This window comes from Onthophagus taurus, chromosome 2 (assembly GCF_036711975.1).
Source record: "Onthophagus taurus isolate NC chromosome 2, IU_Otau_3.0, whole genome shotgun sequence".
In the NCBI taxonomy this organism is placed as follows: domain Eukaryota; kingdom Metazoa; phylum Arthropoda; class Insecta; order Coleoptera; family Scarabaeidae; genus Onthophagus; species Onthophagus taurus.
The window spans coordinates 21,567,948-21,584,063 of NC_091967.1; the positions used below are offsets into that span (position 1 = coordinate 21,567,948).

Sequence of the window (16,116 nt, forward strand, 5' to 3'; positions counted from 1 at the left end):
GGACTTGCAGGAAAATGTTAAAAATCAAGTTAGTGCTACAGCAGTGGAAAAGTAGCCGCAGAAGATACAGAAAATGATAATCCAGGAAGTGCGTTATCTGTTCAATCTAGTCAAAACTATAACTAAAAACCAATCTGTGGTACAGTTCACCATCTCCTTGTTAATAAAATAGTAGAAACGCCTTTACAGAAAATTCTAAACGGTTGAAACAAGAAACAAGACAGTCATAAAATAAGATGATATAAAATTATTTTTTTCTAGCAACACAGTATTGGAGAACTCTTTCAGAGAAAACTGGAAAATGAGCTGTATACACTGGATCTAACAGAAAATGTGGAACAGAGTACGAGTAAATGAAACAAGCGATGCACATGATAGCAAATAGCAAAAAAAAGTTCTAGGGGAATATAAAATTGAAGATTCAAAAATACGGAAACATTACATAACAAAAAATAGATGACACCAAAAAAATTTAACACACAAGTCAGAAACTTCCAGAACAGAATACAATACAAAAAAAGAGAGGTACGTAATAAAGCAAAAACAGAGAAGAACCAATACTGGGAACTGAAGTACGCCCAGATTAACACATATATTGGGGCAGCACAGTTCCTGCTCAGGCAGAGGTATGGCAAACCATTAAACAGATGAAAACAAAAAATAAAGAACATTATATACCCTGAACTACATAATGTTACTATATACTATTACTGACTAAAAACACACAAGAATTCCTGAATATATAAAACAAAAGGATAAGGAACACAAAAACGAAAGAATGGAAGAGGGACAAGCATATCTAAAGACTATAAAAAATAGTACAGCGATTGGGCCGGGGGATATGAGATAAATTAAATCGACTAAAAGAGGAAAAAGAGAAAAGAGCCAAATGACTATAGAGGTATTTGTGTTACAAGCACTATAAGTAGGCTGTACAGCAAGACATCACAAAATAGAATAAAAAATGCAATTGAAGGAAAGATATCGGAAGACCAAAACGGTTTTTGCCTAGGCAGGTCACGCACAGGTAATTTATTCACTCTGCAAACAGTTGATGGAGAAAAAGATTAAAAAAAACGAAGTGATACACCTAAAATTTATAGACCTTAAAATATGCCAAAAGTGTGTTACAGGTGGCTTGAAGAAGATATTATAGCAAGAATAAAAGAACACAGGGTAGGCAGTCAAACCGCACTATTTAAAACTATTCAAAAAGTATTATAAAACATAAATTCTTTTTGCAATAACCGTTAAGGCAAAATATGAAATTTTGTACAGAAGCAGAAAATAGTTTTACTTTTTGAATATTGGGTCAGTTAAACCGTACGATTGTACGAAGCTTTTATAATGAGTTAGTTGGCAGTGATTACCCGAAAATATAGAGACTACGAGTAGCGATTGTAAAAAGTCGTCAAAGATCTGCAGGGTGACATAGCGTTGCTCTGGGACTTCCAATTAGATCAGTAAGAAGAATTTTATAGAATGATTTAGACCTACATCTGTACAAGATTCAAATAGTCCATGCTTTAACACCATGCTTTGAGATTATCCTCAGTCTATCTAGAAAAGATCGCTGACAACCAATAAATTGGTCGTGCGGCTATAAATACCTGTAACGAGATCCATCAACTACACAGAAATGCTATTAAAGCTATCATTGACTATCTCATGATAGTGTTCACGAAATTCGACACCGAACTAAGCGTAATATTATACGGACGAATATCGTGCGAATATTATACAAACCTTAACCCGAAAAGGTTGCAGTCTTCAAACTACGATTCGTGAAATATAGGGTCCAGCAAATCACAATTTAAGAAAATAATGTTGGTATGAGCTTCTTTATGAGCCTCTCCATCCGAATATTTGTGTGTCAATAAAGAAAGCGAAAGTATAACTGAAGTTATTTGGCATTTAGCTTCACTTAACATTTAACCATTGGTACAACCGAGCATTCAAGAAAGTAACAACATTTTGACTCTCGTAAAATAAGTCATCAGCATCAAAAAAGAATTTTAAGTTAAAACAGACACAATCCTGTCGCAAATAAATGTTTAGAAGATCGGAAAGTTTCGTTTGTGTAAGGATTACCGGCGCTTGAACAAAATTTTAAGAAATTTTAAGAACCTCAGTCAAGCAAAGATTTTCTTCAACTTGCATTTACGGTCGGGAATTTGTAATTTTCTATCGAAGCATAAATTAAAGCGATTAAAAAACGTTCAGCAACATACCAATATCTGATGCCACAGGATATTTTATTAAATACTTGCAGAAATTAGTAAAATAAAATAAGACAGATATACACAAGGCTGAAACTGCTCTGCCCGAGACTCTCGTCCGAAAATTGTGAATTTGAGTCACCACTATCGATTTAGTAGAACACGGAACAACTCCAAAAGGTATTACACTAGAATCACTAGATACTACACAGAAGGCATACATAAAAATGAAATTCATTAATTTTTCGTATCACGATCCCGTTGACCATTTGAACCTCAAACGGTTGTTATGTCATTTCAAAGACGAGACGTCATGTAATTTTAAAGAACTGTCTTGTGTATTTCTAATAGAGCTACCGGAAAATAATAACGGCATGCCGAAAAACCTTTTTGTCATCTGCCTTAACATTCAAGAATAAAATGTTAAAAGCTCTTCTAAACTCCACACCTATTGTATAATGCATATTTCCCCATGGAAAGACTTATTGGTGGTTTCACGTCACAGAAGAAAGCTTCAAAGATTACTTGTTAATAATGACGTTAGACGACGTGGTCCTGCTTGATAGGTTCCACTGTAGCTCAAGTGGTTTTTTATTTCAATATATTTCTAATTGAAGCGGTCAAAGGTTGGTCTCAAATGAATCTCAGGACCTGTATAGAGTGCCAATACTTAGGCAGTAACAAAACCCTGAGTAACACCTTCTGATACTGAGTCAGTCTGAAGTTAAATTTGATGTTTTAGTTAACGACAATACAAACATGAAACAAGTTCATGAGTTCAAGTATCTAGTACTAGACGACAATAAAAATGGGATAATTAGAATGGAGATACAGAATAAAATACAACTCGCTGTTCATTTCGTTACGTCGACGTGATTATGTAAATGAAACTAAAAACACCTTAGGAACAGAGAAAACTGATAGTCCATATCTCAATCAGTCAACAAGACCGTAGTACTTAAACAATTTGAGTGTAAGTGCACAACTTATTGAGTTACAACACCTGGAATCTATCTGCAAGTGTTTTGACATTACTGCCATGATAGAGATGCGAGAACAGGTATAAAAATATGGATGGTACCAAAAAACTATCAAATTATTCTGAAGGATTAATGGAAAATGAAAATATGAAATATATAGATAAAAAGCTAACGACATGACAAAATATGGATGGTACCAAAAAAAACTATCAAGTTATTCTGAAGGATTAATGGAAAATGAAAATATGAAATAAATAGATAAAAAGATAACGACATAATATTAAAACGTTGACTACGTCATACCACGTGCCAACTGACTTGAGCGACGCACGTCGTGTGACGTAGATGCGGGCTCGTCGTTAACTGTAGCTACAAAAAAACAAAGGCTGTAGCAGTCCTGTAGATTCTACCGTCCTTGGAATTTTCTAAATTTGTTTTCCATTCAACAAGGAAACCTAAGAAAACTAATTATATGACAGATTTTACTAACATAAAATTTTGAACTATTTATTAACACAATAGGTTAACGATACAATATGTATTTAAAAAATTGTGTATACAAATTTGTGATAATAGGAAAAAAAATTTAACATCTACAAAAAAAAAAAAAAGAATTAAAATAATTCCAAAATACAAACTGTCTCATGGCAAGAGACTATTATAAACGTACTGAAAACTAAACCTATAATTAGTTGGAGACTTTTCATATGAATACAGCTTAAATGGTCTATTATAATTTGAGTGGTACAAGATATCCAGCTACAAACTGACAAGATAACACAAATTTATATTTTAAAAAAATGAAAAAATTCTAACAGCTCCATGAGACACTCTGTATGATAAACATCGCGTTAACATAATTCTTCAGTTAATCCTAACTATATTCCATCTCCTCAAAATCATTTTCAGGTGATTTCGTACCAAATAACTTCTTCAACTTTTCATAATGTTTCAGATCTTTTTCGCTAAGTGCCGGTTTAACTTTTGCAACGGCCTTTTTAAAATGCTCTGTAGTGACAACAACTTCTTTTTCTACTTCTCCAGCCTGAATAATTTCTTTAATAGATTCCATCGTCGCTGCTTCCACCAACTGAACTAAATCTCCACTTGTAAATCCATCACACTCTTCTGATTTTCCAATAATTTCTAGATCAACATCTATTCCTAATAAAGGATGAGTACCACCCTAATAACAAAAAATTTATTAATTTTAAAAGAATGGTATGAAATTTTTTTATTTACCTTTGTTATTACGCGTAATATATCTGGTCGGTTTGATGACGAAGGCAAGTCTACATATAAAATTTTATTTAAACGTCCAAGTTGCAAAATTTCTGGATCTATATTATCAGGTTTATTTGAAGCAGCTATAAAATAAATGCCTTCAATGCCGTTTATATTATCAATTTCGGTAATCATTTGATTCAAAATTCTTGTTGATGATTCATTCTATTACATTAAAAACAAGTTCAACATATAATTTAAAAACACACACCAAACTTACATTATTTGTATCTGATCTTTTAGCGCATAAAACATCAAATTGATCTAAAAATAAAACGCATGGAGCCGAGTATCGTGCTTTTTCAAAACAAGCTTGAATTGCTTGTTCATTGTCTCCTATATACTATTTCAAAAAATATATAAATTAATTATGTGTTAAATTCATTTTTTTTATAACTTACCATATTTAACAATTCAGGTCCTTTAATTGAAATGAAATTAATTCCTGCTTCGTTAGCAATTGCTTTAGCAGCTAATGTTTTTCCACAACCTGGTGGTCCACATAACAAGATCCCTTTTGTTGACGTTTTAAGTGATTTAAATTGTTTTGTATACTGAATAGGTCCAAGTATTGATAGTTGTAACTCTTGCCTGATGTCATTCATGGCTCCAATGTCATTCCATGTTATATTTGGGATTGTAACAAATCCCTCCCTTTGTAAAGATGGTCGAACGATTTTTAAGGCTCTAGCAAAATCATCCATACTAATACAAACATCCCCTAAATGTTTATCATCGAAAGGTATTTCCCTATGTAACCAAGACAATAACTCCTCTAATTTAGTTTTTTGTTTGAAATCAATCAATGTTGCGGGATTCACTAAAGGTTCTTCTAATTGATCATCTTTATTCACCTCAACTTGAGCTTTCTCTTTTACATCATCATCGATAATAACAACAGCATCACCACCTGCACATTCTTCTTTCTCTTCATCATCTTTTTTATCAGTTGTTTCAATATCAACCACTTCGTCATCGTCGTCATCTTTGGCTTCTTCTTTATCTTTTTCTTCATTTTGTTTAGTAATTAAAGAAGCTTCTGCTTTAGCCTTTTCCTCTTCTAATTTTTGCAGTGCCATCGCTCTTTTCAAACTTAATTTTTCTTGAACATCAGTATACGCTCGATTAACAGCCATCATAGCTGCTTCTCGAATTAACGTCACCAAATCAGCTCCAACATAACCCGGCGTATGTTTCGCAATCGATTCAAACGTAAATTCTTCAGCCAATTTTAACTTCGACGATAAAACCTTTAAAATACTCAATCGACCGTCATAACTCGGAACTCCTAAATTGATTTCTTTATCAAATCGTCCCGCTCGTTTTAACGAAGAAACTAATCGTTCGGGTTTATTTGTTGCTGCTATTACAAGAACTTGATCGGCCCCTTCGTTTTTGCTTAAATCATCTAACGATGATAGCAATTGAGATACGATTCGATGATGCATCGATTTTTGATCTTTTTGATTTTTACCTTTCATTAATGTATCTAATTCGTCGATAAATAATACGCAAGGAGATGCCACGATTGCTTTTTCGAAAAGTTCACGAATTCTCTCTTCACTTTCTCCAGCTACTCCATGGATTAATTCCGATGCGGATACTTTTAATAAAGGAACTTCTAATTCCTTTAAAATAGAAAAAAATTAAGTTAAATTTACTTATTTGTTTATATTCGGGATATATAACGGGGAAAAGCACAATTTAGTATCCACTAAAAACAGTTAGTACAAGAAAAGCAACAACAATAAAACAACAACAAATTAATAACAAAATTAAATAACAAATGCTCAATACATAACGCCTGAAAACTCTCTGCAAAACCACAAATAAATCAAAATTATTACAATGATTATTGTAGCATTGGTAAATTTCGAGTAGTCTAAGTCGGACAACCAAGACAATAACGAAGTTCAAATAAACACATTACACCAATTGACGTTCGCCAAGCACCTCTAAGACTGACATAATCTGCGTGAGCAAACGAAACGCCAGTCAGTTCAGAAGCATCTGCGAAGGTACGGAGTTTGCTTGAAGTAAAAGACAAACTGTTGAAAAAGCTAGTTGGACATCCAGCATGTGTCCAAGCGAACAGTGGTTCATCACGCGAGACTACACATTGTATTATTACATAAAATTGATTTTTAAAATGTTATTGAATTGATAGAGATTATAATAGAAGAACGCAAAAAGGAACTGCTTTGGCTGAGCATCAAAGCCCCCAACAGGAATGAGCCCATACCGAGCAGACATGGACCAGAATACGCTTGGGATATTCAAATCACCTATTTAGATTACTTGGTGACAGATAAACACAGCACAAAATCATCCGCGTATCCAGAGTTAATCTTCAACGTTGATGAGACAGGTCTTTATTGGAAGAAATTACCAGCACAAACTTTTATTTCTGGTGAAGAGCGATCTGCTCCAGGTTTTAAAGTTGCGAAAAATAGAATAACTGTTTTGCTGGGAGCGAATGTCTCAGGAACTTTGAAACTTAAACCGATGTTAGCGTACCATTCACTGACACCACGTGCTTTAAAGGGTCTCAATAAAGACATGTTACCAGTTCCGGGAAATGGAACAAGAAAGCTTGGGTCACATAAGCTATTTTCACAGATTGGTATACAAATTATTTTTGCCCTACTGTACTTCGCTTTTGCGAAAAAAATAAATTAACACCTAAAGCAATCTTTAAGAATCTTTAAGATTATTGCAACCTTTAAGGCATACTATATCCTCAATACTTTCTAGGAAATGGTGAGAGTTTTGAACACTTTAGAGAAAACAGTCAAAGACTATTGGCGGTCTTTCGATATTTCAACATGCATTAATAATGTAAAGTCGGCTTGGGATGAAGTTTCGCCAATATGTTTAAGTGGAGTTTCGCGTAAACTTCTACCAGCATTAATGCACGATTTTGAAGAAGTACCATAACAAGAGAATCTAATTGAAAACGTTATGATGTCACAGAAGATTAAAAGTCCAAAATCAACCACTCTCATGTGAAGACTGAATTACTCAAATGAATTATGTCGGGGCTTGTAGGAACGGAACTGCGGCGTAAACCGAGGGCTACCTGTACTTAAGGTAAATAAGGAGATATATACAGGTAAACAAGAGTAAGAATTAGTAACAGAAGTGGATATTTTATTTAAAAAGCAAAATACATTTTGTATAAAAAACTCATATTTTTAATAGTCGAGGGAACGTTGTGGTGCAGAAATATCAGTTTCTCGCCATTTAAGGCTAATAGTCTATTCCTTTTGCTTTCAAATGGCTTCTGCCTCCGAAAACAACTTTTCTAAATATATAGAACTTCCAGGTGCAGTTGAAAACTTCTTTGACATTGACGCCAAAATGGGGTACATTGCACGATTACGTTTTCTTCTAATTCTCTATCTCTGATTCCAGATTAATAGATTTAATGATGAGTTTTGTCTTCATTGAAAGCTGTGAGAAGTGGTTTGTAGTAGATTTAATGTAGTTTGTGTTATTTCCTTATGGCAATTCCAAATTGTTTTGTATGGATAGTAAGAATTAATTTTGTTTGCAACATGCTTAACCCCTTAACCAAAAATTGCGAAATTGTGCAACATTCAGTTATATTTACTGTATATTTTTATAACTTTTGCGCAAAAAATGTATGTATGGTTTCAAACAGATTACTTATCAACAATAAAAACTCATATTTTTAATAGTCGAGGGAACATTGTGGTGCAGAAATATCAGTTTCTCGCCATTTAAGGCTAATAGTCTATTCCTTTTGCTTTCAAATGGCTTCTGCCTCCGAAAACAACTTTTCTAAATATAGAGAACTTCCAGGTGCAGTTGAAAACTTCTTTGACATTGACGCCAAAATGGGGTACATTTCACGATTACGTTTTCTTCTAATTCTCTATCTCTGATTCCAGATTAATAGATTTAATGATGAGTTTTGTCTTCATTGAAAGCTGTGAGAAGTGGTTTGTAGTAGATTTAATGTAGTTTGTGTTATTTCCTTATGGCAATTCCAAATTGTTTTGTATGGATAGTAAGAATTAATTTTGTTTGCAACATGCTTAACGAAAAATTGCGAAATTGTGCAACTTTCAGTTATATTTACTCTATATTTTTATAACTTTGGCGCAAAAAATGTATGTATGGTTTCAAAAAGATTACTTATCAACAATAAAAACAAATATTTTTTTACCAACGTTTGGCAAAAGAAATGTACATTAAGAGGTTAAGGGTAAGTCATCATCTTCACTCATACAAATTGCTACTGTCGTCTCTTACTTCAAAATGTTCCTATTTTCAGTCGTATCAATAACTTCAACTAGCTCTTGGTGATCTTCTATAAAGCAGTTTCCTATTTGTAACGTTTTAGATCTGATTCCTTTTCTTTCATCTTCTTCAAAAAAAATTATTTTATAACTTGGATCAAGAAATGTTATTCAGAGTATTCAGATTTACCAATAATTGTTCCTTTAAATTAACTAGATACAGATTAGAGAACTTTAATTGTAAATCATCTAAATATTTGTTAAAATAAATAAATATACTTCAGAAATGAGGGATTCATTTGATCTTACTTTCTTAGTAATTTGTTCAAATGGCGCCAATATTTTTAATGTATCCCACACAGCCATTGTAAAATTTTTAAGTGGAGCATGTTCTATTGCAAAAATTGTGATACCTCTTTTTTTGTTCGAGTAGTCGTTTAAGCATATAATAGGATAAGCTCCATCTAGTTGGACCATCTCGAATTAAAAGTTTGGGCGGCATTTGAAACTGTTCTTCTATGAATTTTAGCTTACAACATGACCATGGTGAATGGCTTTGTGACCTACGATTTTACGACATTTATTAATCAACTCCTTTATCTCTTCTACAGCGTTTATAGCAATTGCAAGGAATGAAGGAAGCACGATTCGGATTCAATTCCAAAATGCTGTGAAGCTTTCTTCACAATGGCGCTACTATCCCTCAGTATTAGATCTATTTTTTCTTTTTTATTATTCCACCGATCAAGCATTGTTTGAAACTTGTATTCAATATTTTCACTAGTATGACTTTTAGGAATCTCGCAAATGTGAAGAACATGTTTATAATCAAATACGTCATTAATAAAATGGATGGTAAAGCTAATATATCTGGTATTAAACCTCCTTATTAAACCACCTCGTTATCTCCTAACTTTTCATATATTCTTGTTCTAATTATCTTCACACCTCATTTGGTTGTCGATGGGGAACAGAAGAGTGCTTCAGACATTGGTGGTTTATCATAAACTAATGTTGAGTAAGACTCCAAGTTATTTATATAGGAAGATTAATTTTAGAAGTAACGTTCATAATCAATTGACTAGGTTTATTTCCTTTATTTCTCCACCTGTCCATCGCACGAGTTTGTTTGAGAGATCTTTCTCATACCATGTTTACAAATCCTATAACCTTATTTCGATGGCTGATAGGAAGTTAAGTGTATCGACGTTCAGGTCTCGGTTATTTGAAAGATTATTCAGATGTCAGTGTGCTTCTCTGTTGCAAGGGGTCCCGATATCGAGTTGCGTTGCGCATGTCACGGAATCGAGTTTAGTTAATTAGTTTATTATTTACAACTAATTTAAAAATTTTTTTTTTGTGTTTTGTGTTTGTTACGTCTTCAATTATTAATGTTTAATACCTCTTTTTGTTATCGAGGTCCAGATGGAAGAACAGGATTTTATTTTCCTGAATCTGCGCCTCGTGAATTGCTTGCCGCACTATGCTATAATAGCTCTCTTTTGTTTAGATAGTTTTATTTTGTATCTTTTTTTTTCTTTCGAATCATTTATTGTTTTTATTTTTGGTTATATTATCTTGCTACATTATATTGTTTTATTTCTGTAATTGCTGTGTGGTTTGCCAATAAAGTCTATTATTATTATTATTATTATTATTATTTGTTTTCTACACTTTAATTTAGGTTTTGTGGTTAAATCACTTTCTACATACATATATCTAAGTCATATGAGGAATGTGACACTAATTTGACAAATGTTGCTTCATCATTAGTTTCCATGATGATCAGAGTAAAATGATTAGAAGACAGAAATAAATTTTGGACTTAATATGTCAATAACGTTTCAATTATTCTTCAAAGAATTTTTTTTTTTTCAAATTTTGGACTAAAAACGAAAGGATTCCTTTATAACCAAAACATTTTTCCTTGTAATAAGGTATTTTTAAATAATGTTACTAAAAATGAAATACTGTGTTTTAGAGCATTATTTGAGCATTAGTTCATTTTTGTTAAAAGTGGACTTACACCCCTTTAGCCGTCAAGTACAGATGTAATTCTTAAGAATTTTTGCTGTTTATATCCCGTTTTTTAACATTGTAATCAGTTATTTTTCGCAGTATACTTGATTGTTTAGTAGATACAAATTTGTTTATGTTACTGGCTGTAGATTCTACCACTTATTCTTCGTGTTCTTTCTTGTGAACAATGTTTTAATAAAAATGATGTGGAAGCAAATTTACCTATACTACATCTGGTAATTGCTTTACCACACAAAGCGCATTTTGCGTGTAACACACTATCACTGTCCAAAGAGAAATAATTCCACACTTTACTTTTCTTACAAAACATGATGCTTCCAACTACTTACAACATCAATACACCAGATACAAGGTTTCTACCCAGTCCCAGAGTTGTGCTTCCTACCTGGTACCTTGCAGTGTAATAATTGGTACCCAGTGTATCTCTACTTTTAACAATAGATTTTTTTTTTAACATTTCATCATGCTTACAAGAATCAAGAACACACAAAAAACAGCACATACCGAAAGTGTCAATTTAAAGCATAATACACACTTAAAAATACCAAGTAAATTGAACAGACAGAAACACTATTAAATGCTGATTCAAGAAAAAATTTTAATCTCACAAAAATTATTTTTTGTAATTCGCGACGATAATGAAAGCTATTACAGTATTCAATCAGGTGCTGTAATGAGATTTTAGTAACATTTTATGGAACCAATTCAAGTTGGTGACATTGTATCATTAATTTTTCAAGTTGTCAATGTGAAAATTTTTGTCTATGATGTTTAAACACGTTCTTAGCATCAAATACAAGGTCCACAATGATGAGGACATTGAAGTGTGAGCAATTTCTCTTATTTTGGGAGGTGTACATGAAACATTTTTTCAGGTGAATACATTTTGTGTTTTGACAATTTTTAATTGTCAATTCAAATTTCTATTTTCAAGTGTTACCAACTGCTACATACCTATTTCCCTACATTGTCAAAATTTATTTTATTTTTGTTATTAAAAAAGAATAAAAACGCGAATTACAAAAAATGGCAGAAAAAACACATTTCATAAGACTTAAAGCACTCATTCACTAAAAACTAATGTCTTACATAACTAGTTATTTAATATATTATAACATACCCCTGCAATTGCATTAGCAATGAGTGTTTTTCCACATCCAGATGGTCCTTGTAATAAAATACCCCTCGGTGGAGGAACCCCAATTTGTCTATAAACTTCCGGATGTTTCATATGAACTAATAACATACAAATTTCCTCCAAAATCTTTTCATTTCCTCCTACATTTTTAAAGGTAACAAATGATTCCTCCAAACTTGCCACAGTCTTCTTCCTTTTCACAGAAAGCAATGTATTATACGAATCCATCTTTCGTTTTTTTCCACGGCCCATTTGCGCCCTTGATCTTTCATTATTTTTTAACATTTCAGTTTCGACAAAGTCTTCAGGTAAAACTGTATTCTCATGGGATGTTGATGGGCCATTTGTAGGTTTTTTCATCCTACTTCCATCATCAGAATCATCACTGCTGATATCGATGAGTTCATTTGAGTCCACAGGAGTTTTTGGGATATTCCTTTTGTAAACATCTGCCAATTGACCATCCATCTAAAAAAAGTTAGGTTAACATAAGTTGTCAAAAAAAAACAAATAGATTAAAATCATACAAAGTGACCAGGAGCTACTTCTTCATCACTTAAATCTTCTGAAGAGCTCCCTTGTTGGTCATTTACACCGTAAGCTCGTAAAACTGATAGATACGCTTGCTTAACGGACGCGCGAAACCCTTCACGCTTACGTTTCGCATACTCTTTATAAGTTCGTTGTAACTCATCAGCCATATCATCAATTGTGATGTATACCTTGTCCACATGCGATTCTAAATACTAGAAAAACAAGGGTAATAAAAGAAAATGATTAACACCTATAAGAATATAAGTTAACCTTGTTTACTGGTAGCAATGAATTTTCAAAAATATTAATTAGAGTTCAAATTGTATTCAGTTTCTATTAATGATAATGATTGAATGAATATGAAAAATGCTCGAAATCTTACTTTTTGGACGCGAGGTATTAAAACCCTGTCTGCGGCAACGAAAGGTAACCTATTCATATCCCCCTCCAGGCTGTGCTTTTTCACAACTGGATTAAGATATTTTTGATTATTAGTATTTAACGGTATCACTTCTATTCCTCTGCAAGTACTTATTTTTCCCATCATCTGCTAAACGAAAAAACGAGGCGGTTTTTGTAATCCGCGTCACCGCAATTACGCACCTAACCATAACACAAACGAACGCTTTTTTATTAGCGCCCCCTACCGTCCAACACAACATAACCTTAAAATTATTGTTTTATTTCAATATTTTAAAATATCACGTATAATTTCAATGATGATATATTAAATTAGGTTTAAATATGATTATTGTATATTATTTACCGTGATATAATGATAACTAAAAGTAATTAATAAAAATACAGTTTCATCAGCGCCCTCTATTATTGAATCAAATCTAACCTTAAAATTTATCTTGTAATGCTGCATTTAACTATGATTTAATTAATGTGTTTATGTTTAAGCATAATCATCGTATGACGAATAGTGATTAACTTAAAAAATGATTATTAAAATAATATTTTATTAATATACCTTATTTTCTTATTATTCGTTCCAATTCAACGCAACTAACTTAACTTCGTTTATTTCAAAAACTAATTGGACTACACTCAACTTTCGCACTTTTTTTGACATCGGTGTATTTTTAAAATGGGGTCATACACACTTATTAAATTTAGAGAAAATTTTTATGTCAAACGATATATGCAAGTATATGCATGAACACAAAGTAAGAGAAATATTTTGATCAATTTTATATTTTGCGTAATTTGAAGTGAAAAATAGCAAATATTCAAACGAAATAATTTCGCGGCTTTTCTGTGACGTAGGAACCGCACTGCCTAAAACAAGTTAAATTGTCCGTTAGATAGCGCTGGCGGTGTGACAGTGTCAAAATAAAACCATGGATGTAATAGAGTGTCTCTATTACATCCATGAACAAAACATAATAAACATAACCTACAAACACTCTATCTCTTTTCAATACAACCTAAATGACGTTTATCTCTTTCTCGCATTTGAGCGGGGAGCAGGGGACGCAAAAGTGAGAATCGTACGTCATCAACGCGGGAATTTTAAAAGCGCAAATGGGTATATAAATTTTCAATAATTTTTTTAACAATGACTTTGTTCGAAAATATTAAAAAAAAAAATAACGGTAACTATATTTTTATATAAACTTTCAGAAAATATAATAAAAAAAAAATCGTGTATGACCCCATTAACAAATTCTTTACCATCTAACAGTATATTGATTAGATTATATTTTATGTGTTGCAACTCGCTAAAACTTTCTTCGTAATTAAAAAAACATACAATAACTTAATTATGATTAAAATTTGATATCTCCGTATATCTCATGAACGAAAAATAGATGGCATGTTAAAATTATCATACTTTCATAAATTATTGACTTTGTCAAAGTCATTTCTTTATCAACTTGTAGTAATACATAAATAAATAGAAACTTCCTGTCGTTTCGACAATTTCATCCAGATGGTTGTATGTAAGTTCCAAATTCCTTTAGCACAGGCAGAGAGACACAAAACAGATTCCAGGATTAACCCTATTTGGGGTACACTTGTACCTCAATATAATGTAGAATGTAGCATTCGAGGGTTAACAGAGCAATAGAATAACAAATTCAAAAAGCAATAAATGAGAAAGGTCCAACAATATCTGGCTATTTGCCACATGAAAGACATTACGCAGTCCAAAATCTCTATCTATCTTCCAAAATTATTGTAAAGACAGATATGTATATGACAATCAGATCTAATAACAAGACTCCAAACCACAAACAGTGGAGTGTCTCATTTTCATACGATTGCTACTTACAATTAGAGATATTTTTAGAGGTTGCATTTCCTATTGATGTCGAAGAGCTACCTGGTTTTGTATACACGTTTTTAACATATTTAATCACATTTAATGCTTTTGAACAAAAATCAACTTTTGATAAGATCAACTCAAAGTTGAATCAACAAATAAATAATACAAAACTTTCAGCGATTTTAACAGTTTTTCGCCGATTAGCGATGGTGATTTTTGTAGAGAGTAGATAGGGAGAAAAATAGACCAATTATGTACCTTGTGTCCAACCTTTTTTGTATAATCCTAGGAAATTTCCTAGAATCTTATGCTCTTGTAGCATTTTTCTTCTTTAAAGATTCTAATTTCTGCAGTTGATTTATCATTTGGTTTTGTGTCTTTTTTAGAGTTCATTTCTTCTTTTCTCTTCCATAAATAAACCTTACCAAATCCGTTATTGATCAAAATGTGCTCTATTCCTGAATATATGTCCTAATCTTTCTTCCCAAGCTAACCTTTACCTATCCTTGAAGTTCTAGCACTATTTGTTCTTCACAAGATTTCGGCGATCAAAAAAAGTGGCTAAAGGAAATGTTGTAAAGTTGTCAAAACACCGGTTGGTTTCTACCAACACGGTGAGGGAGGATCATCTAAGAATGATGAGAGAGCCGCTGCCTTAGATTTCGTTTCCTTCGATACTAAGATATAAAATAAGCACCGAAGGCGCACTCAACTAATTGCACCCTATACCTGAGCAACGGATACTAAATATATTCTGAGACTAAAGAATAAATTTTTCAACTACCCGTCTCAAAGCAAGCACCAGTAGAAGATCACGGACTGAATACAATAAACAGCGAAAAGTTGTTGCTACCTATACATTTATCATCCCAAAGAGATATCAACAACAATCCCTCAACTCTGGTTATTGAAATCCTAGTCTCGCCGAACACGTGAAGAAGACAAGTGCCAACCACAACAAGAATTAGAATTCATATTAAAAAAACGGAGTCAAGTGTGCTACAAAAGAAGGAATTGTGCAATAATTAGTACGAAAAGGCCTTCTCTGGAAAAGGCACCGATCCATCCTCAGAGGAAATACTACCAACGGCAACCAAAGGTAAAGAAAATCGTTATAAAAAGCTGGGTCAAAATGCAGCAGGCAAGAAACTGGGTCAGAAGAATAGGGTGCTTGTGCTTTCTGATAGTCATGGCCGCGACTCCAGTCTCTTTCTAGCAAAATGTTTAAATGGTTATGACGTTCTTACTGTATGTAAGCCAAATGCGTGTTTAATGCAATTACGGTAGGTGTGCCTCAAGGTTCAAATTGGGACCACTGTTGTTTTTGATATATATCAATGATTTGCCGAAAAATGTGTCAAATTTATCTGATGGATCGGTA

At 32.8% G+C, this 16,116-nt stretch overlaps 1 protein-coding gene across 3 annotated transcripts; it reads right to left on the bottom strand.

Annotated features, from left to right (window-relative positions):
• Positions 1-3,911: 3,911 nt before the first annotated feature.
• LOC111426218 (nuclear valosin-containing protein-like) lies at positions 3,912-13,492 on the bottom strand. 3 transcript variants are annotated; one of them, XM_071194497.1, is made up of 7 exons: positions 13,437-13,492; positions 12,454-12,672; positions 11,909-12,394; positions 4,885-6,111; positions 4,704-4,826; positions 4,442-4,648; positions 3,912-4,385 (listed from the first exon to the last, which is right to left on the bottom strand). In XM_071194497.1, the coding sequence occupies exons 2-7, from the start codon at positions 12,625-12,627 to the stop codon at positions 4,074-4,076; spliced, it is 2,529 nt and encodes an 842-aa protein (XP_071050598.1). In that variant the 5' UTR covers positions 12,628-12,672; positions 13,437-13,492; the 3' UTR covers positions 3,912-4,073. The 3 variants fall into 3 exon arrangements, with proteins under 3 accessions (XP_071050598.1, XP_022916416.2, XP_022916425.2); XM_023060648.2 differs by lacking the exon at positions 13,437-13,492 and adding an exon at positions 12,843-13,112; XM_023060657.2 differs by lacking the exon at positions 13,437-13,492 and adding an exon at positions 12,731-13,061.
• Positions 13,493-16,116: the final 2,624 nt, after the last annotated feature.

Excerpts from the sequence above, each read along its gene's own strand:
- LOC111426218 (XM_023060648.2), bottom strand. The coding sequence starts at position 13,007 with ATGATGGGAAAAATAAGTACTTGCAGAGGAATAGAAGTGATACCGTTA. Across the intron at positions 4,827-4,884 it reads GACCTGAATTGTTAAATATG|TATATAGGAGACAATGAACA; the intron begins GTAAGTTATAAA and ends TTTTTGAAATAG. Across the intron at positions 4,386-4,441 it reads TATTACGCGTAATAACAAAG|GGTGGTACTCATCCTTTATT; the intron begins GTAAATAAAAAA and ends TTTTGTTATTAG.